This window comes from Quercus lobata, chromosome 1, assembly GCF_001633185.2.
Source record: "Quercus lobata isolate SW786 chromosome 1, ValleyOak3.0 Primary Assembly, whole genome shotgun sequence".
In the NCBI taxonomy this organism is placed as follows: domain Eukaryota; kingdom Viridiplantae; phylum Streptophyta; class Magnoliopsida; order Fagales; family Fagaceae; genus Quercus; species Quercus lobata.
The window spans coordinates 27,870,928-27,892,154 of record NC_044904.1 but is presented as its reverse complement, the minus strand read 5'-3'; the positions used below and the strand labels follow the sequence as shown (position 1 = coordinate 27,892,154).

Below are 21,227 nucleotides of genomic sequence, written 5' to 3'. Positions count from 1 at the left end.
TGAGTCCGAGGACCATGCAAGGCCTTGGTTCTGTCCAAAACTTGTAAGATTTTCTTTTGTACTTGGTTTCCCCATAGGCTTGAGTCCGAGGACCATGCAAGGCCTTGGTTCTGTCCAAAACTTGTAATTTTTCTTTTGTACTTGGTTTCCCCATAGGCTTGAGTCCGAGGACCATGCAAGGCCTTGGTTCTGTCCAAAACTTGTAAGATTTCTCTTTTGTACTTGGTTTCCCCATAGGCTTGAGTCCGAGACCATGCAAGGCCTTGGTTCTGTCCAAAACTTGTAAGATTTCTCTTGTACTTGGTTTCCCCATAGGCTTGAGTCCGAGGACCATGCAAGGCCTTGGTTCTGTCCAAAACTTGTAAGATTTCTCCTTTGTACTTGGTTTCCCCATAGGCTTGAGTCCAAGGACCATGCAAGGCCTTGGTTCTGTCCAAAACTTGTAAGATTTCTCTTTTGTACTTGGTTTCCCCATAGGCTTGAGTCCGAGGACTATGCAAGGCCTTGGTTCTGTCCAAAACTTGGTTTATTTTTCAACCCTAAGCCCCTATACTAGGGCGGGGAGAGTTGGCTTGAGGCTGGAAGCCCCTGGAGATGCCCGCGCCCTTGGCGCTTTAAGGCGTAGCCCCTAGTAGAAGTTTATGTCGGAGCAACGGCTGTATGTCGCCGGAGACGTAGGAAACCTTCCGAACCTCTACTTGCTGGAGAGTTGACTCCCCCGCCACCCGTGCCAACGCGCAAGCCTTTCCCACAGAAGGCGCCAATTGTAAGGACACGATTTTTACGACCCAAGGGCAGCGTTGGGCTCGTGTATAAAGGGCCCAAACAATATGATTTGTAGAAAGTAGGATTAGAAAGGCATGACATTGGGCGCTGGGCGGTGGTTTGATCCGGATTTTTATGGAGACCCATGCGTAGGTGAATTTGGCCTGAAGGATCCTATCTTACATGGATGGGGTTTGAAAGGTTCGTCTCCTCGGACTTAGTCCGAGTAGCTTCTCATCCTTCCCCGTGGGTAGCAGTGTCTGCCAGCCCCTTCACTTTTAGGCATCCCCCCTCCTTTTATATTGGTATTTTCTCCCGTTCCTCAGATACGTGTCAGTTTCTCCTTACTTGGGGTGGTTACTCGTCTTATCAACCCTCACGTCGGAGTGGTTGGGAAAGAGCTGGATAGCAGGGTGTGAGTATGGGTTTGTCAGGCGATGGGCTCCACATTAAGGTGTTGGCAGCCTTTTCCCCTGTGCTGCTCCTGTGCTGAATCTGTCATTTCCTTCGAGCGCTTTGTGAGATGTCGGGCATAGAGTCGTCCTCGGCCACATCCTTGAGCCTTTCAAGGAGCTTTTATTGTGTGTCCTTGAGGATAGGGCTCCTCGGCCTGGGCTTTGGGCCCTTAATGTGAAGTGGGCCGGGATTCCAATTTTCAGGCCCCACAGATGTAATCTGTCAATTGTTTATGAGTTTTTTAACTATGATTAGATTCTCACTGGTGATACTGTTACTACTTACCAATTACCACTAAACACTTGATATCTAAATTTGATGCAATTCTTGTTCCAGCTCTCTAGAAGCTAATCTTGGTATAACCTTCAATTTGTTTAAAGTAGGAAGAGAAAATAAAGGTGGCAAGTAAAGAATGACAAACTATAATGGAGTGCATAACATATTAAGTAAAGAAGAATAAGTAAATATTTTATAAGAATTATATCTCAATCACAATCTACTCAACGTTGGTAGATGTGGCAAAACGGGTGGGTCGGATCAATCGGGTTTGTGGGTCAAATGGGTTGCAGGTCAAAATGGGTCATTTTTAAACGGGTCAATTGTGTTGCGGGTAAATCGAGTCGGGTTAGAAAATTTTGAACTATTTTGCCATGTCCATCAAAATTTGGAAAGTCCTCACAACATATGTGTCAAATTTTATAAGAAAATGGTTTTATTTTGAATAAAATCCTTTAATTTGTTTCACTTTGAGTGCTTGCTCCATTTTATGCTTTACCAATCACAAAATACCACACATCATTTTTTTTCCTTTGTAAAATAACCATTTTAAAATGAAAAAAAATAATCCAAATGCATGGCATATTAATGCAGTTGGTGAAAAAAAGTGAAACAGTGTAGAGTGTAACAAATACCTCTTATTCATTTATTTTTCAAATGAGACAACTACACACGTTGCTCTAATTATATATATGTTTTGAGGGAAAAACTTTGGCCTAAGGCCTTTTTTTTTTTTTTTTAGTAAATAATAATACTTATTAGACTTATGCTCAGTATATTGGACCTGTCACAATGATGACAAGTGACCAAGCCAAGTCCACTTTTCAAAAATCCCACTTATGACATTCATTTATTTTTCAGATATGATAACTTTCGAGTTTTTCGGTTTTAATTTTTGGTCAAATAAATCTTGTTTCTACAATGAATTATTACATTAATTTATTTTCACATATTGCAGTAGGGGTGTGTCCATCATTGTTTTTGCTGCTTCAAAGTATGCTCAGGGAAAGCAGAAGCCATTCACAGTAATCCCTCCGTCAACACAAATGGTCTGACCGGTTATGTATGAAGCTGCTGGTAGGCATAGGAATGCCACCAAGGAAGAAACCTCCTTTGGCTCTCCAGCTCGTCCAAGAGGGGTTTGACAGTTAACAGCCTCCAAAAACTTTTCATTGCTCATATACTGCAAAGAAGATAATATACAAATAAAAAATTATTAATGATCTCCCAATACTCCATGAAAAATTACTGATTTTCTCAAAATATTAAACAGTTAGAAAATAGTGAATTTTAATCCTTTAACCATTAAAATGATTTTGTAAGGTTAGTCTCGAATTATTATTATTATTATTATTATCATTATTTGTTTCTTTTCTATACTTTTCCAGTTTTTGGTTGGCATGCCTAACTCAGAAAAATGACTACTATATGCAAGATCAAGGCTGGCTGAATGGTAGAGCAAGAGATGCGGCCGCATAAGGCCCTAAGTAAAAAAAAAGCTCCAAATTTTAACCAATAAGGTTATTTATAATCAATAAATAAAATAATATTTTTTTACCAGATGAAAAACAAATAAAAAATAGAGAAAAATATAATGTTCATAATATTTTTCACAATATTTTTACAACTAATTCTAAGTAGCAGGTTGTTACAGCCTGTTATTGATGGCAAAAAAATAATTATAGTGATATTTTTAAATAGGAAACAAAAAGCAACTTAAAACGTAGGATTTGTTGTAAAAAATATCGTAAATGTTGTACTTCTAAAAAAGAAAAATAATAAAAGTTTAGTTAGCAAACTTTTATTAGTTCTCATTTAAGTTTAGCACCAACACTACTCTTTTACTTACTAGTTACCACTATCAATTTGCCACATCAACAAGTATGAAAAATTTTGTGAAATTTTTTCTGTCTATAAAATTTCTAAAAAAAGAAAAATTTTTACGTAGTTCTTGTTAATTAGTAGTAATTTTACATCTAAAACATGATAATCAATTTTCACTTTAGGTCCCTAAATGCATCAAGCCGCTCCTGTGCAAGATACTAGAGTACCGTACTAATTAAGGTTAAATCTGGTAAATTGTTCATAGTTCTTAGTACATGAATAAACTTCAATCAGTATTTGTTACAAATATTTGTATACTGAGGATGTCATGTATTAGTGCCCATTAGTCTGTAATCTCCTGTAGATGTGTTAATTAATGGAAGAGGCATACTAATTCTGACAGAAATTAAATATGGCTATCCTGTTAACATATGTGAGTATAGTGATTAAAATACTAGTCTTTTTGCATGTTTAGAGGCATATACACACGTGTGTACATAATAATAATAATAATAATAATCCATAATGAAACAAGAAGAGTACTAATTTCTGCAATCTTAATCTTGGTTTTTATCTGGGAACCAAAAAAACCAAATTAATAGTAAGTATAACTAGACAAAGAAAGAAAAAAGTGGGGGGAAATGATAAAGCGTGAGCCTATTCTAGGTAGCCCATGTTTTCGCCAACCGATCTATGCCTATCTCATCATGTTTGAAAGAGGACAAGAAAGTTAGCAGAAACTATCATCCAGGACACAAATGTATCAGTAACAAAGAAGACAATAGGAACATTTGATCTTTTGTGCGGTTATCTTGCCTTACATTATATTTGGGATTTAAAATAGTTCCCCTTTAGATAGAAGACAAAATGCGGAAAGATCCCAATATAAAGCTTGAAATTAGAACAAAAAAAAGGGCCATCGATTGTATTGATATAGAATTATCATTATCATTGTGGTCTTAGTAACTAAGCTATGTTAGTAATATGATATTCTAAGATGAAATCAATATGACTGCATTGGCAGCCTCTTTTCTATTATAAGCCTTCTGAACAGCAAAAGAATCATCAAGTCAAAAAATTGGAAAGGGCAAAAGTTAGATCAACCATTCAAGTAGTAATTAAAAGTTTTAAGTAGTAATAAATTCCATAAAACCATTCAAACTAAGCATGTTACATTTCAATCCCACATTGGCCATCTTCAAACATGATCCATAGAATACCCATATAGCTTACAAGTTTGAGCAAAGAAAAATCAATTTAAAAAAGTGTCAAACATATTACAGAATTTGACAGATCTTGCAGTGATTAAAATACAAGTCTTGTTGCATGTTTAGAGGCATATACACAAACGTGTGTACATAATAATAATAATAATAATAATAATAATAATAATTAAATTTTCTATCTTTCATTTGAGTTGAGTTCTGTCGCTCAATGGCTATTTGTTGATATTTTCAAGGACATTTATGATTCAAATTATTATTATTATTTAAAAAAAAAAAAAAAAGAACCTTTCTCCTTGTGAAAGTAATTTAAGTATCATTCATACTACGTACGTACCTGGATATGTTGTATGAGGTATTCACCAATTTGGATACAAATTAGCAAAGTTACAAATAAGGATAAATTATTATTAAGAACTCATTTGTATTTTCTACTTTAGTGTGGTGAGATTTGTTGGGGGAGATAGACACTTTGGGAAGCTTCTTGAGTAATTCATATAATATATAGAGACACACTTTAACCCGAAAGGTCTAAACTCCAATAGGTATGTGTTTAATTATGTTATATTAACTATTCATTCTTTTCATCATTATTCAATGTAAAACTTCACTTACATGTGTAACCCAGCAATCTTCCCCTTACGTGTAAGTCTCTGTTTCTCTGTAGGTTTCAAGACCTCTCCATGAGCCATGAACAAGTCTTACTTGCTCTCCTTCACCTAATGAGGTTTTTTTTTTTTTTTTTTTTCCTTTACTAGGGCATCATCTATGGGCCTCTACGTGTCAACCCTGCATGTCTTTTATCCTTCATGGGAACCTCACACTTCATCATTGTCTAGCACCATTGGCAATAATACTCCTTTGTTGGGCCTTTTCTAAGATCGTTTGTGTGGGCTTATGGGCTTTCTTATTGCAATATATTGGCCCCGCTATAACTGCGAAAAGGACCCGCCTTGCTCCATTTGCAAAAGGGCATTAAGTACGCATACCTCGTTCACGCTCCAACTGTGAAATGAACCTCGATAACTTTGAAAAATTTTCCCTACATCATCATGGGTTTTGATACCATTTTTTGGGGGAGATAAACACTTTGGGGAGACTCCTTGAGTAATTAATATAACATATAAAGACATTTTAACCCAAAAGGCCTAAACCCCAATGGGTATATACTCAATTATGTTATATTAACTACTCATTCTTTTTATCATTATTCAATGTGGGATTTTACTCACACATGTAACCCAACAAGATTTATTACAAAGTATTTGAAAATATATACTTTCTTCCCGAGTGTTAAATTTAGGCTAACAAAACTTCTGTAACAATAAATCTCATCACTTAGCACATTTAACAATTATAATGTTTTGGGGGGGGGGGGGGGGATGGACCCATTTTCCCTAATAGGTCCACCATTAGTAAATCTTGATAGACTATCTTGCTTATTAGGCCCGACATGTTTCCCAGCTTGAGTTCCCTCCTTGGAACCCCTCGGATATTTGTTTGGATTGAGCCATTTTAAAGATTGAGTCAAAGGTCCTTGAGAGCCTTTAGGCAATGGGTCCCTCAATTCAAGTTGTTAGGGTCATAGTTTTCATGTGTTGACATATCCTTTGACAAAACACACCTTACTTATAATTGGGTAGTTCTAAGTGGTTTTTAGAATATCATGAAGTGTGTTCAATAAATAAGATAAGTGGTATTATTGAAAACATGAAGATTGCACTACGAAACAAGTAAAGAAAAATTGAAAAGGAGAATCTCAACAGTAGTTTCGATACTAGCATCTATCGAGAATAAATGAAGTACCTTGATACTAGTCTCGATTCCTCACGATATATCGAGTTTCGCAAATCTAGAATTCTCAGATCTGTTTTTCGGCCCATGATAACTTGGATTACTAGGGCTTCGTTCACAAAACTCGTAGGGGCTATAAAAGCTTTATTTTAAAGTCATCACAAGACAGAGTGACTCAACTAGAGAAGTTACTGTATTCTTATGTGACTTAAGGTTAGCCAAGTGCTTCTAGATCTTTGATGTGTATTGAAGTGAAGAACTTTGTATTCAACAACAAACATCGGTTGCTGGAAAGTTATTCATGTACTGGGATTCATGTAAAGGAAGAAGTCTCCACAAGAATAAGTCCAATTGGGGATTAGAGGGAAGGTTCAACTCTATGTTGGTACTTTAGGATACTCTAGGGTAGTGGTAAAATTCCTTATACTTGTAACCGCTTGATTCTTGATTAGTAATTCTTGAAAGTGGAGACTTGAAAATTACCCAGTTGGGTTTTTGCCCTGTGAGAGGTTTTCCCTATTTTCAACAAATCACAGTGTCAAATTTAATTTCCGGCACACTTTAGTTTATTTGGTGATTTGTTTATGTCTCCAAGATTTGCATGTAATTTAACCTAATTAATCAACTTGGGTAATTGAATTAATTAATTGAGGTCAATTTATAACTCAACATGAGTACTTAGTATGCGGAAAATATAAATCACTATTTTCCGAGGAGAGAACCAACTGATCAAGAAAATATAACTTTAAAGGGAAGGGATCTATCAACTCCACAGTAATGCTACCACTTACTAACAACAACTCAACATTAAATGTTGAGTGACCTGTTTGAATAGAAATGGGGATAGATTTTAGCCTATACGCTCTTAGCTAGCCTAATGACGATATATATGATTAGTCAAGAGCTCACTAAGTCACTATCACTATCCTCTGTTCTCATGGGAGCGAGACAATTATGCTTATAAATACTTCTGCTTCTCATCCCAGGAGAGGAGGTAGAAAGCATAAGAAAAGTAGAGAGTCATTAGTCCCTGTTTGATAAGAGAGTTTATGTATTGGTTTTTAAATTGAGGGGATTACTGTGGTTTGAAAATTTTTGTAAAAACAAGTGTTTAAAGTACTCATAATGCAAAAAATGTGTTTGGTATTATGTTTTAAAAAACATATTTTCAAAAGTGAAAAAACAAAATTGACTGTTCGGTATGACTAGGTTTTTTTTTTTTTTTTAAATATTAAAAATGTATGTTTTATGTGTTGTCAACATAATATAAGTCCCATTGTTTTCAAAATAATTAAAACAATATTACTCAAAATTGTTACTTGAAAACTGAAAACTTCCCTTGAGGTGTTTTTAAAATATGGTATTTAAACACTCTAAATTGAGAACTGTGATTCAGACACTCTTTGTTAAACTTTGCTACCAAACATATATATTGTTTTTGGGGCTTACTATTTTCAGTGTTTGTTTGAACTCTCTGACTGAACTGGCCTTAAGCTTTTTGGGCTTAGGGGCACATTGGGTAGAATTAGGAACACACTTTGCTACCAAACATATATTTTTTTGGGCTGACTGTTTTCAGTGTTTGTTTGAATTCTCTAACTGAGCCGGTCTTAAGCTATTCGGGCTTAATGGCACATTGGGTACGTTAGGTTCTAAAGATTTAGATTTAAATATTTAGAATCATTGTTGTATTATGTTGGCTAACTGAGAACAAAACATGCCTAGTCTAAGTGTTTAGGCAATGCTTAAATGTGCGTGTTTCAAGATTCAACTCTAGCTAAGAAGAGTGGTTCTGCCTTGCTCGACCGATCGAGAATTAGGCTCGACCGATCGAAAATCGCAGGTCTAGTTTTTTCTACAGAATTTTAAACATGCCCAAGCCTGTGAAAACTTTTAGGGTTTCATCTGAACTTCTCCACATATAAAAGGAAAACCCTATCCATGTTTTGAAGGTGTTGGAGAAGACTTATGTGTTACTCTTTACGAGGTTTGAGAAATTTTGTACCTTCTAACCACACAAGAATTTATCGAAGCCAATATTATAATCAAGCATTGGTAAAACATAGTTGTTGCATCAAAATCATTACTGCGGATGATCTGAAACTTTTGAGTGGGATCTCAAAGTCACAAGTAAGGTGACTTGTATTGCTGTAAATCCAAGAAAAGAAGGAATCTATGGATTAAGAGCTCGCACGTGATTATGTTAGTAAGTTACTACTAGAGGTAGTATTAGATTTAGAGTTAAATCTTTTGTAAAAATTTCAATTATCTTATAGTGGATTTGGTTTACCTTGAGGATAGTTAGGTCAAATTCTCCCTATGTTTTTATCCTGAAACAGTTAGTTTTATTAGTTTTTCTAGGTCACCATATTGTAGTGTTATTTACTTTTCCGCATCTTTGTATGATATGATTTAACCTAGATTTGAAAATTATTCTACGTAATCACTTGCTTAATAAATTAGGTTAAACAATCTAGTTTGAGGGATCTAAACGAACAAACAAGTGGTATCAGAGCGGGTTAGCTCTTGTTTATAAGTTCTTAACCTAGAGTTGATCCTTGACCACTGCTGTCATGGAACACGGTCACTTTATTGTGATCCCCCCACACTTTAATGGAAATAACTATACTTACTAGAAGGCTAGGATGAAAGCCTTGTTGATATCCATTGATGAGAGAGTGTGGCCGTCTGTTAAGAATGGTTAGGAATGACCAACCACTGCTATTGGTGAATGGACTACTACCCAAAAGGAAGCAACAAGCTCTAATAGTAAGGCTATGAACGCGATAATTAATGCTGTTTATATGGCAGAATTTAAAAGAATCTTAAATGTGGAGATTGCTCACACTGTATGGAACATCTTGCAAACAATGCATGAAAGCACTAAGGCAGTAAAAATCAATAAACTGTAGCAGTTAACATCTAGATTTAAAAGTATTAGAATGTCTGATGATGAATCTTTTGATGAATTCTATGCTAAGTTGAATACTACTGTCAATTTTGCTTTTAATTTGGGTGAAGTATATGATTAACCTAAAATTGTTAGGAAAATTCTTAGATCATTGACTGAGGATTTTAGATCTAAAGTGACTACTATAATTGAAAGTAAAGATGTTGATTCTATCCCTGTAGATGAACTTGTAAAATCTCTTCAGTCCTATAAATCTGATCTACCAAAGACTAATAAATCCAAAGCTATGGCTTTAAAATCTGTTGATAATTGTGGATTTGATGATGAAATCTCATCTACTGAGATTACTTTTCTTGCTAAGAACTGTGGAAATTTTCTGAAAAATAATAATAGGAGGACAAGAAATAGAAACAATGTTGATACTAGGAATGTAAAGAAGAATGACTAAGCCAAAAACAACAATGCTAAAAAATCAAAAGATAAAGTAGGTCAATCTTCCAATAGTTCTTTAGGACAACAGTGTTATGGTTGTTAGGGTTATGGTCATCTAAAATCTGAGTGTCCAACTTTGTTGAGGTCAAAAGGTAAAACTATGACTGTTACTTTGAGTGATGATGAAGTTTCTGATCATGAGTTTGAAAATGATCAAGAAGGAAACTTCATAACTTTTACTATTACTGCTGTAGTAAGTGAAATTGAAACTACTGTTGAGAACCCTTCTGATGGGGAACTCTCTGAGAATGCTAATTTGCAAGGAGCTTACAATGAGCTTTGCAAGATAGCAGCTAAAGATGCTAGAAGTGTTGAATTAGGGTTGAAAAAGATAAACACTCTTGATCAAGAAAAGAAAAATTTGCTATTAAAATTGTTTGATGCTATTGAACTTTGTTAAGATTGAGAACATGTCTTTGCTTGAAAAAGTTAAAGGTTTAGAATTAGAATTGTCTGTTACTAGAGAACAAATAGATGGAACTTCTACCTCTAAACTAGATGAGATGTTACATGTTCAAAAGTCTGTTTCTGATAAAACAAGTTTAGGTTTTGTTGAGAGTGGATCTACTATTGTAGTGAATCCTCCTAAGTTTGTACCTACTACATCATCTTCTGTTGTTCATCCAACTCTTTCTGAAGTTAAGGTTCATAAGGAAGTAGCTCTTGCTTCTAGAAAAACTAGGGTAGATTTGAGTGAGTTTGAAACTAAAAATCCTAATCAATTTGGAAGAAAGAAAAACCACAAACCTTAGTGGTTTTGTCACTTTTGTGGTAGAGCTGAGCATACTAAACCAAATTGCTTTAAGTTGCAAGCTTTAAGGCAATCTTCCAAACAAAAAGTGTCTGTGCCAAAAGTACAAGATATTGTAGCACTTATTCATGAGCTGGTAAAGGTTCTTAACCTATATACCAATACTGGAGCTAAAATTAGGGCAAATCCTAATAGAAATCCCAACTCCAAGTTTGCATCTAACAGAGTCTGGATGTAAAAGACTCAGCCTCAGTGAGTCTGTCTAACATGGTCCTTGTGTTAATTCTTTCTATCTCTTGTAACCAAAATTGTTTTTTCTTTGGGATTGCATTTGCATAATATTCATACGTTGCATTCTAGGTTTGTTTTGTGTTGTTTTTCAGTTTTTTTTTTTTTTTTTAAAGAAAAAAAAAAATTTGTATTATACATCTTCATGATGTGTAATTGAGGTTGACTTATGAAATTTATTTGCATTTCATGACTGTGTACCTTGTTTAGCTTTGATGAGTTTTATTTTTTGCACTTCGCTAGTTTGTGCTATATAGTGCTCATATTGTGTGAGTTGTTTATGGTTTTCAATCACATGCTCTTGATTTTGAAGTCACATTCTTTTTATTGTAAAGACTAAAAAATCCAAGGAGAAAGATATAAATAACCATCTCACTACTTTTACTCGCCAATCATGAACACTTGTGTGCAAATCATAAAAGCCGTGTTCGGAAATGTGTTCACAATAAAATTCTTAAGGTGTTATTGTACATTAGTTAAAAGAAGCAAAAAAAAAAAAAAAAAAAAAACAAAGGGAAATATGCTTAAAAAAAAAAAAAAAAAAATTGCATGGTTGCAAGCGTATGTTCTAGGAGATGTGAGATTTATATGATGTAACTCTTTAGGTGATAGACACTTTCAAATTTATGTGATGAATAATATAGAAAGTGTGTTTGTTCACTATTTACATATCACCTTGTGAGTATCTTATGCACTTGCCAGTTGCACACACCACAAGCAAAATTTTGTTAAATTTGGTAAATGTGATTGTGTATTAAGCTTTGTGGCATTCCAAAATTAAACTTATTGATGTGTTTAATGCATTTTTGGAGAGTGAGAAAAGAAAAGAGTGAGGAAATTTGATAAAGTTGAATTTTTCTTTGAAAAATTTGGTTTTGAAAATCATTTGAAATCATGAACATTCATGTCCTATCATAAAAACGGTTTTTCAAATGATTTTGCAGAAAATTTTTCCATGATTTTTCAAAATTTATGGTTCTTTGTAATTCAACTGATTGAGTATGTTTTTTGACTGATCGAAATGTGAAGAAGAAAAACAGCTATTTCTTTTAAAAGTTTCAGGTCCCTTCGATTCCTGCTTGATTTCTTTTGATCAGTTGAGCCTGTTTTCTTGTGAAATTCGATTCCTGCTCGATTCCTCTCGACCGATCGAATTTCGAATTTAAGAACAAATAGGAATCAGATCTAACTTTTTCAAAGAAGCTTTTTGTCTATCTCTTCAATTCCTCTCTCGATCCCTTCTCTCAATTTTTTTTTTTTGTCATTTTCTTGGTCAAAGATTCAAAGGTTTTCTTAATACACTTAAGGTAAGACTCTTTGAACCTTTATTTTTCATCTTTTTACATTTTTCATGCATTTTTTAGGGATTTCTGCATATTTCAAAATTTGGGGTTTTTGATGTCATAGGGTTTTTGATTGAATCTGAACCATGGGTTTTTGTTCATGCATCATATAAACATGTTTCACATGCTTTAATATCAAAATTTTTGTGAATAATTGAAAATTTCAAAATTAGGGTTCTAAGTTCTTGAGAAATTGGGGATTTTGTGAAATTGGCATTTGTTGTCGATGGATTGAGTGATTATAACTTGTTTTATACTTGTTGTGTTGTTCAATTGATCAATATAAGGATTTTTGAGATTCAGGTTTTTCAAAATTGGGGATTTTATAAAATTCTTAAATTTCCTTTGTCATTTTTCAAAATTGTGATGAAATTAGACTGTTTAAATGTGTTAGATCATGCATCATATGAGTTTAAATGTCATGCATCATATGGTTTTTCAAATTGCATGTTAGCTTGTCTCTAACCTTTCTTATGCAGTCTGCCCTTAGTTTTTTTTTTTTTTTTTTTGGTTTTTAGTCATGGCTCCTAAGGTTGGTAGGAAGTTCAAAACGAGAGCCAATAGGAACCCTGGGTCTTCCTCTTTAGGTTTGGCCCTAGGTGATAGAAAGCGTTTTCTATCTGCTAAGTGTGAGGAAACGTATGAGACCTTAACTAAGTATAGCTCTATTTGGGGTGAAAGAGAAATAGTGTTGAGTGAGCTAGATCCTTCTATTCGTAGGAACTTTGTGTCTAGGAACTGGGTTTCGTTGTGTGAGGTGTCTGATCCTCCTCTTACAACTTTGATTAGAGAGTTTTACTCTAATCTTTCTGTGTACTCTAAGGTCATAGGTAGTCATTACCTAACTTCCTAGATTACAGGTCAATAGTTAACAATCACTAAACAAACTATCCCTGAAGCCTTAGTTGTACCCTTAGTTCGTAAACCCACATATCCATACTCTGAGTTTCTTGCTGTTGATGACATGATGTCATTTCTTTGTGATCATCCTGTTACTTGGGGTACTGACCCAAGAATTAACTCTTGTGAATTCACTGAGATTAATTCTTTGTATTTACTAATTGCTTGTCATAACATTTATCCCATTTCCCATGTTCATACTGTTCCCATAGACAGATGTGCTTTCCTTTATACTTTTATTACTGATGATTCTATGTGTTTTCCTTCCATGTTTATGCAAACCATTGTAGACATCTATAAGAGTAAGAGTAAGAGTCCAAAGTTGTTCTTTTCTATGTTTATTTTTAGGATTTTGAGGTTCTTAGGTTTGTCAAACTTTCCTCCCTTAGAGTTAGTGCATATTATTGCCCCTATAGGAGCCATCTATCTTAGACAACGATAGGCACAGATGAAGAGTGCTGAGCCAAGCATTGGGACTTCTAAGAGATCACGAGGAGATGCTTCTACTACATCTGGTGCTATGCCTGCTGTTGACGAGGTGTTTATGGATTCGACTACTGCTGTGGATCCTGCTGGTGATGCTGAGGATGTTGATCCTACGATTGCTCCTCCTTTATCACTCCGTGTTATGATGCAGTCCTTCATGACTACACGGGCTGCTAATGGTCAGCTTCTTGATGAGTTGTTGACAGAGGTTGCCTTTTTGAGAGCGTATTTTGCGGAGTATAGGAGTGCTTTTCCACCTCCTCCACCCTTTGAGGACTGATTTTGCCTTTGGCAATACGTAACAAAAAAGGGGAGTAGATTTTAGGACTTTTTGTACATAGGGGGAGTATACTTATTGTATTTAGGGGGAGTTTGATGTATTTTGATATTCTTTTTGGTTTTGTGTTTATATTTCTATGTCTATATTTGTTTATGTCTTTGATTCACACACATTGATGTGATGTGGTTATTGATTATGATAGTTGATGATGATGAGGTCATTCATATTGATGTGTTCATTGTCTATTTATGTGTTTAGTGAATTCAAAGTTTAGATTTAGATTTAGATTGTTATATTGTATTTTCCATACATGTGTTTTTGGTTTGTTTTTAGTATTTTAGGAATTTACATGTTAATTCTTTCTACAACTGCTGTCTATACTAACAACTAATAGTTAGTAGTTGTGTGAGAATTGTATTAGGGAAATATTTTGTATTTTGGCTGGTAATTGATTTAAGCATTACATGTTGTATGCGTGTTTTGTCACGGATTGCCAAAAGGAGAGATTGTTAGGTTCTAAAGATTTAGATTTAAATATTTAGAATCATTGTTGTATTGTTTTGGCAAACCGAGAACAAAACATGTCTAGTCTAAGTGTTTAGGCAATGCTTAAATGTGTGTGTTTCAAGGTTTAAGTCCAGCTGAGTTCAAAAAAAGGAGTGTGGTTTTGCCTTGCTCAACTAATTGAGAATTAGGCTTAACCGATCAAAAATTGCAGGTCTAATTTTTTCTGCAAAATTTTAAAACAGGCCTAAGCTAACGAAAAGGTTTAGGGTTTCATCTAAATTTCTTCACATATAAAAGGAAAACTCTAGCCACGTTTTGAAGGTGCTGGAGAAGACTTGTGTATTACTCTTTGTGAGGTTTGAGAGGTTTTGTACCTTTTAACTACACAAGAATTTACCGAAGCCAATACTATAATCAAGCATTGGTAGAACATAGTTACTACATCAAGATCATTACTGAGTGTTATCTGAAACCTTTGAGTGGAATCTTAAAGTTATAAGCAAGACAGCTTGTGTTGCTATAAATCTAGGAAGAGAAGGAATTCGTGGATTTGAAACTTGCACGTGGTCGTGTTAGTTACTACTGGAGGTAGTATTAGATTTAGTGTTAAATCTTTTGTAAAAACTTCAATTCTCTTATAGTGAATTTGGTTTATCTTGAGAATAGTTAGGTCAAATTTTCCCCAGGTTTTTACCTTGAAATGGTTAGTTTCATTGATTTTCTTGGGTTATCATATCATGGTGTTATTTACATTTCTGCATCTTTGAATAATATGATTTATTTGTGGTTAACCTAAATCTGAAAATTAATCTATGTAATCACTTGGTTAATAAGTTAGGTTAAACAATTTGGTTTGAGGAGTCTAAACGAACAAACATGGTAGAAATAGGAACTAAGGGAAAGGGGGAATTGTCCTGCTTTCGAGTTGTAATTTTTGGGTTTCATTAGTAGTTCTTTCAATAAAAACATATATATATATATATATATATATATATTGTACAGGATTATTTCTCATTTTGACCCACTAAAATAAATATGTCCAACTTCGTGGTCAAGTGGTATCATACACAAGGAAAGTAATCTTACAGTTTCAGCCAGGCGGGTTTTGATAACCCATGGTGCAATAGAGTTACTTCTTATGTTATCCTTTGCCCACTCACATGCCAAATTTTTTGCTAGTTGATTCAACCCTCCTACAAATAATTCTTGGCAAAAGTTAATCGTACCATTTAACTAACATTTAGAAGCTTGCAATAAAATTAAAAGAAAAATATCAAAAGAGAATTACCTTTAGCTGCAGCATAAATAGATACTGGAAGAGTTAGGCCTACTACACCAGCAACGGAAGAAACGAAAACAATGCTTCCTACTCTTGAAGCTTTCAGAAGAGGATAAGCAAGTTGGCACATGTGATAAGCAGATTCGAGATTGGTACACATGAGAAATGAGAAATCTTCAACTGTGTACTCTATGGTTTGTTTTGGCGTGTTGGTTCCCACGTTGTTTATCTGGAACCAGATATTAATAAGGGCAATAGCCCAATAAGGCTATAGTAATTACTAATCAAAGCTCTCGTATATGAAAATGAAGTAATTCTTAGGTATTCCTGGAGTACAAAGAATAATACTCACTCATCTCATATTTATGATAGGGATCACTATGAATGGTGGGAAGGAGTACAATTTCTCAGTGTTTCGGAAGTATTTAAGAATTTTCCATAAAAATGAATGTAAATAGTATATTGAATATTGTAAATTGCAACCTCATAGCTGTTTGAAAAAAAAAAAAAAAAAACCCTCTCCCTTTAGTTTAAAACGAAGAAAGTCCATTTCAAGAAAAGAATTAGCTTAGATGCTACCTGAATGATATATAAGTGTGTGTGTGAAAGTCTCACATAGAATTTTTTTTTTTTTTTTTTTTTTTTTTTTGAGGAATTAATATAATACAATTGGGTCTAAATTCATAGATTTAAGTTTTTAGGTTAAGTGGTGTCATTATAACTAAAATAATTGAGCTAGAGTATCCCAAATATGGTAATGACCGTATGGCCTCTTAAGGAAATAAGTGCAGAGATTCTTTTCTATAAAAATATTCTTCCAATACAAATTAAGTTGTTTTTATCATTGATCTCAAAAAAATGAACATGCTTTTCTAAATCAAATGGAAGCCAATGGTTATAGCACATAAAAGAACATTTTTATGAATGAAAGAATACAGATTCCTGAAGTAAAACTTTTGACGGTTAGGAGTTAGAAAATAGGGTGATCGATCCTTTACACTATACCAACTTTTGTGTATGGTATAAAATGCCATGCAAAGCAAAAATGGTGAGGAAATAGAGGACTTACAAGGATGTTGAGTTTGCCATTAAATAGGGAGGAAACTGTGCTGATTAGCTCCTCTCGTTGGGCTTGTGATGCTACATCGCAGACTGAACCAGTGACTCGAAATCCCTTTGTCTTCCATTCATGTAAGCATACATTGAGTTGGGCCTCATCTCGAGAACATGTGTGTACAGAAGCCCCTAGGCTTGCTAATTCCTCAACAACAGCATACCTAATCACAACATGTAACTCTAAGTTATAATAGAATTTCAGAAAACAAAAGTAAATAAATTAAAAAAAAAATTTCACGTGAAAAAAAAAAATTTCTAGTTGACAATTAGTACAATTTTTAAAATATATGACAATATTAACAAGAAATAGAGAAAATATAAGAGAGATAGAACTTAAAACGCTTAACTTGGTTCGGTTTTTCGTCCAACATTCACAACGTAAAGATTTAATTAAATGGTATTGCATATTGACTTTATATGTATTACAATTTTTTTTTACTCAAAGGTATACATTTAGTACACTAATCCTAGGTTAATCCATGATTTATTGAAAGGCAACTGCATAATTTTCTAAACAAAAAAAAAGTCACTTCATGTGACCATTTATCTATACATACTATAAAACCGAAGCCTTCTCCGGCACCACCCATCTCTGGTACCACCTTCGTCGGTTTCACCCATCTCTCACTCATGACAGTTTTTCCCCCTCTCACTTTTCGCACTGCCAACCAAGTCTGACACTCTTCGCCATCAATCAATTTTTTTTTCTCCCTGATATGGGTTTTGGGATGGTTTGTGGGTGCCAACCTCAATTTCTACCTTGATTTTTACGGAAAATATTTTACACCCGTCAGGGTGTTTGGATGGATCAGAAAATACGGTCAACCGTAAAATTTTGACCCTTTCAGATCAGAGAGAGCCTCAAGCAAAGGGTGCCCTGAAAATGGTGCAGCGGCTCACCTATCGTAAGTGCTACAGCTACGCTAGCAAGTCCAACCAGCACTGGGTTGTCAAGACCCAGGTAAAAACCACTGAACTTTACTTAAAAATCTTAAATTTTTAATATTGGATTTTTTGTTTTTGTGTTGAAAGCCTGTTTTTTGGTTTGATTTTTTGGTAAGGGGTTGTGTTAATGTTTGTGTTTTTGTGTGGATTTTTAAGGTGAGAAGTTGGTGTGTCAGACCACTAAGAAGAGGGCAAGTGGATCCAAGTGCTCTGTCATTGGCAAGAGAATCCAAGGGGTATGTCGTGTGTGTGTATATATATATATATATATATTTGTGTTTTGGTGTATTGGGTCTTTTGCTAAATTTGAAAACATATCTTTGATTTATAGTTATATGCTATGTCAATTTGTGATTGTAATTTTGCTATTTGTGAATCTATAACTTGTGTTGTGATGGATGATATAATATATGAGTGCATTGTAGTTATTATGGTTATGGTTTCCTTTTTGTTTTGGCTGATTATAGGAACCTAATTTGTGGTAATGTGTTGGTGAGTGGTATAGTAATTGATGTGAGAAAGACAGGAGTCCATGTCGGTGATAATATGTCTCAATCTTGGAAATGTGGATATATGTGGTTCCTAAGTGAGGTAATATGCTCAGCGCAGAGGATTGTAATATTGATGCTGTACTTTTACATTGCATTTTACCAAATGTCTTGGGACTCACATCAAACATTTATTTGAACTTCATTATTGATCAATCAGTGTCTGCATGGTGTTATGATGGTTAATATGTAGTGTTGTGCCCTGAATTATATTGTAACTGTAATGTCTGTAGCATTTGACACACTTTTGAGGAACGAGGATGTATGGATCAACAGTTGCATTGCATATTTTGAAGTCGATTTAGACATTGGAAAGTGTAATTATATCTGAGCTGGATCCCCCAACCCCTAAATCAAAAAAGTGATACTGCTGGTGGGAATTGAGCTTGACTCTGAACAAGCTTACTTATGTATGAACCAATTCTGATTTTATTACATAATTATGCGTATGCGTAGGTAATTTTAAATAATAAATTCCAAAAATGCCCTTGTGTTTGCCAAGATACATATTCCTTTTAAGACCATGCAATCTATATGGCTGAAGTTGGTTTTGAGTCAGGGGGATTCATATATATATTTTTTGTTTGAGAAACAGTCAGGGGGATTCATATGGGTCCTTATTGGAGGGTTCAAAAAGCATTTATTGCGCTTTTTTGTTGATTTGCGTTTTTGTGTGAGCGAGAGAGAGAGAGAGGTATCCTGATTGTCATTATTAACATAGTTGCCTGTTTGCTCTACTTAAAAGATTTTTATCCTCATATTCTTGATGAGAGGTAACTCTTGAGGATTTTTTTAATTTTTAATTTTTTATATTTAAATTTTCCTGTGATTAAGTCAAATCTAATTCAATGTTGGTCTCTCTGCAGATTCCTCACTTGAGACCTGCTGAATACAAAAGGTCTAGATTGCCTAGAAACCTTAGGACTGTGAATCGGGCATATGGTGGTGTGCTGTCTGGAGGTGCTGTTAGGGAGAGATATGTCGCCATAACAAGCTGGCTTTATTCTTTTTAAGATTCAATAGACATGTTCTAAGTTAATTTCTTTGTTTTTGTAGGACAATCTGAGCCTTCTTGGTTGAAGAGCAAAAGATTGTGAAAAAGGTTTTGAAGATTCAAAAGGCAAAGGAAAAGCAAGACTCAAAAGAGTTAAAATGAGTGGATGATAAAGCAATAGTTTGAGTTCTGTGGTATTTGACACACTTTTGAGGAAGGATCCCCGCAACCCCTAAACCAAAAAAGTGACGCTGCTGGTGGGAATTGAGTTTGACTCTGTACAAGCTTACTTATGTATGAACTAATCATTTAAACTAACATAAATAAGATGCAATATAAACAAAATTAGTAGAATATTCTTTTTAAAATTTTATTTTCAATAGCCTTTCCTTATATCAGCACAAGTTAGTGACAAGTTTATCTATATTTAGAAATCTTGAGAAGAAGAAAAGAGTATTAGGCAGAGAAAGAACCCGATTCCTTTGGTGCCACCAGTAACAAGAGCAGTCATTCCTTGAAGTGACCATCTGCTTTCTCTGTTTCCGATTTCTGCCTCCGCCATTTATCTCCGTCAATCTATCACTAATGTTTGCTATAAGCCTCTAAGGCCTAAAATGGTCAAAACCTCTGTGCCACCCGGAGAAACAAGCAAACTTTTTTTTGATGAAGGAGAAACAAGCAAACTGGGTATTATGGCCTCAGCCTGTGATATGAAAATTTATTGTGAACCTGTAGCTCTCATACAGTAAATTGTCTTTTCTAATTAATGTCCACAACCTTTTTTTTTTGGGGGGGCAAATTATGTCGACTACATAATTTCATACATATAATGGATAAGGGCTTCAATTTTGTCGTCCACACGTTAGTGGTGGTCCCGACATGGATGTTATTTACGTGAGCGTGATGATCAATACAGAGAAAAGTAATTTACTAGTGAATTGGAATAACCTGGGTATGTAAAGTGACTTTTTTTTTTTTTTTTTGGGGTAAAAATAGCCAAATATCATATTTTGGTAAAATTTGTGATAAATTAGTACTGTTTTGAAAATATTTAACAATAATATTCGAATTTCACAAAATCAAGTTCTCAACGGTACTTGAGTTGAACTCAAGTACTTAGTGAGTCACTAATGTGGCACTTTTGATCTGAAATTTGTAAAATAAAAAAATTAATATAATACTCAATATTATTGAAATCGAGTAGTTCTTTATAATACTTGAGCTTCAAACAATCGAGTAACTTTTTTTTTTTTTTTTAATATCTCCTACTCACTCTTGCATCTTCTCTCAAATTCACTATCTATTTATAGCCAAAGTTCAACCGAAATATCAATAGTTACATCGATATGAAACTTGTCAAGTCAAAGAAAATGGCAAACATTTATGGTCAAAGTGTCATCCATTTTGGCCAAAAGAAAAGAAGCATGAATTTGGTTTGCATGTCAGGTGTTGTTTCTGGCCATCTTCTTTGACAATTCATGAAGAACATTTAATGCAAGCTCTTGCATCTCTTCATGCATGAAACTTCTTGAATATCATGCATCTTCTTGACATGGGCATGCAAGCTATTTAATGGTTTGTTGGCTAATGTCAAGCCACTAAGTTTGACTAATCAAGCCATTCCAACAGAAACAAAAAGTAGAAAAGGAAAAAAAAAAGAAAAAAAAAAAGAAAAAAGAAAAACAAGGTACTCGACTACACAAAACTCGAGTACTATAAAGAGATAATCGATTTCAGTAATATCAAGTACCACATTTTTTTTTTAATTACACAAATTTCAGGTCAGTAGTGCGACGTTGGCAACTCAATAGGAAATTGAGTACTGAAAAAGTGGTACATTACTAAATATTTCTAGAAGAGTATTAGTTTGCCACAAATTTTGCCAAAACGTGGTATTTGGCTATTGCCACCCTTTTTTTGTTTAGAAAATTGGCATAAATGCACTTTTTGTCCTTATATTTTGCCCTGATTTCTATTTTGGTCCCTATATTTTATTTTCACCATATTTAGTCTTTATTTAGAAAAACGTCATTCATTTTAGTCCTTTCC

The 21,227-nt window shown here is 34.3% G+C and overlaps 1 protein-coding gene across 2 annotated transcripts; it reads right to left on the bottom strand.

The window, feature by feature from the left end:
* Positions 1-2,318: 2,318 nt before the first annotated feature.
* LOC115985525 (tropinone reductase homolog At5g06060-like) lies at positions 2,319-19,949 on the bottom strand. 2 transcript variants are annotated; one of them, XM_031108468.1, is made up of 5 exons: positions 19,652-19,949; positions 16,645-16,852; positions 15,585-15,804; positions 15,383-15,501; positions 2,319-2,680 (listed from the first exon to the last, which is right to left on the bottom strand). In XM_031108468.1, the coding sequence occupies exons 1-5, from the start codon at positions 19,738-19,740 to the stop codon at positions 2,498-2,500; spliced, it is 819 nt and encodes a 272-aa protein (XP_030964328.1). In that variant the 5' UTR covers positions 19,741-19,949; the 3' UTR covers positions 2,319-2,497. The 2 variants fall into 2 exon arrangements, with proteins under 2 accessions (XP_030964328.1, XP_030964333.1); XM_031108473.1 differs by having other exon boundaries at positions 15,383-15,489; positions 19,652-19,946.
* Positions 19,950-21,227: the final 1,278 nt, after the last annotated feature.

What these genes read in the sequence shown, in the direction of transcription:
- LOC115985525 (XM_031108468.1), bottom strand. Translation starts at nt 19,740, where the DNA reads ATGGCGGAGGCAGAAATCGGAAACAGAGAAAGCAGATGGTCACTTCAA. An exon ending in TATTTATGCTGCAGCTAAAG is followed by an intron (nt 15,502 to 15,584) that starts GTAATTCTCTTT and finishes ACTTTTGCCAAG; the next exon opens with AATTATTTGTAGGAGGGTTG. An exon ending in AAACCCGCCTGGCTGAAACT is followed by an intron (nt 2,681 to 15,382) that starts GTAAGATTACTT and finishes TCTTCTTTGCAG; the next exon opens with TATATGAGCAATGAAAAGTT.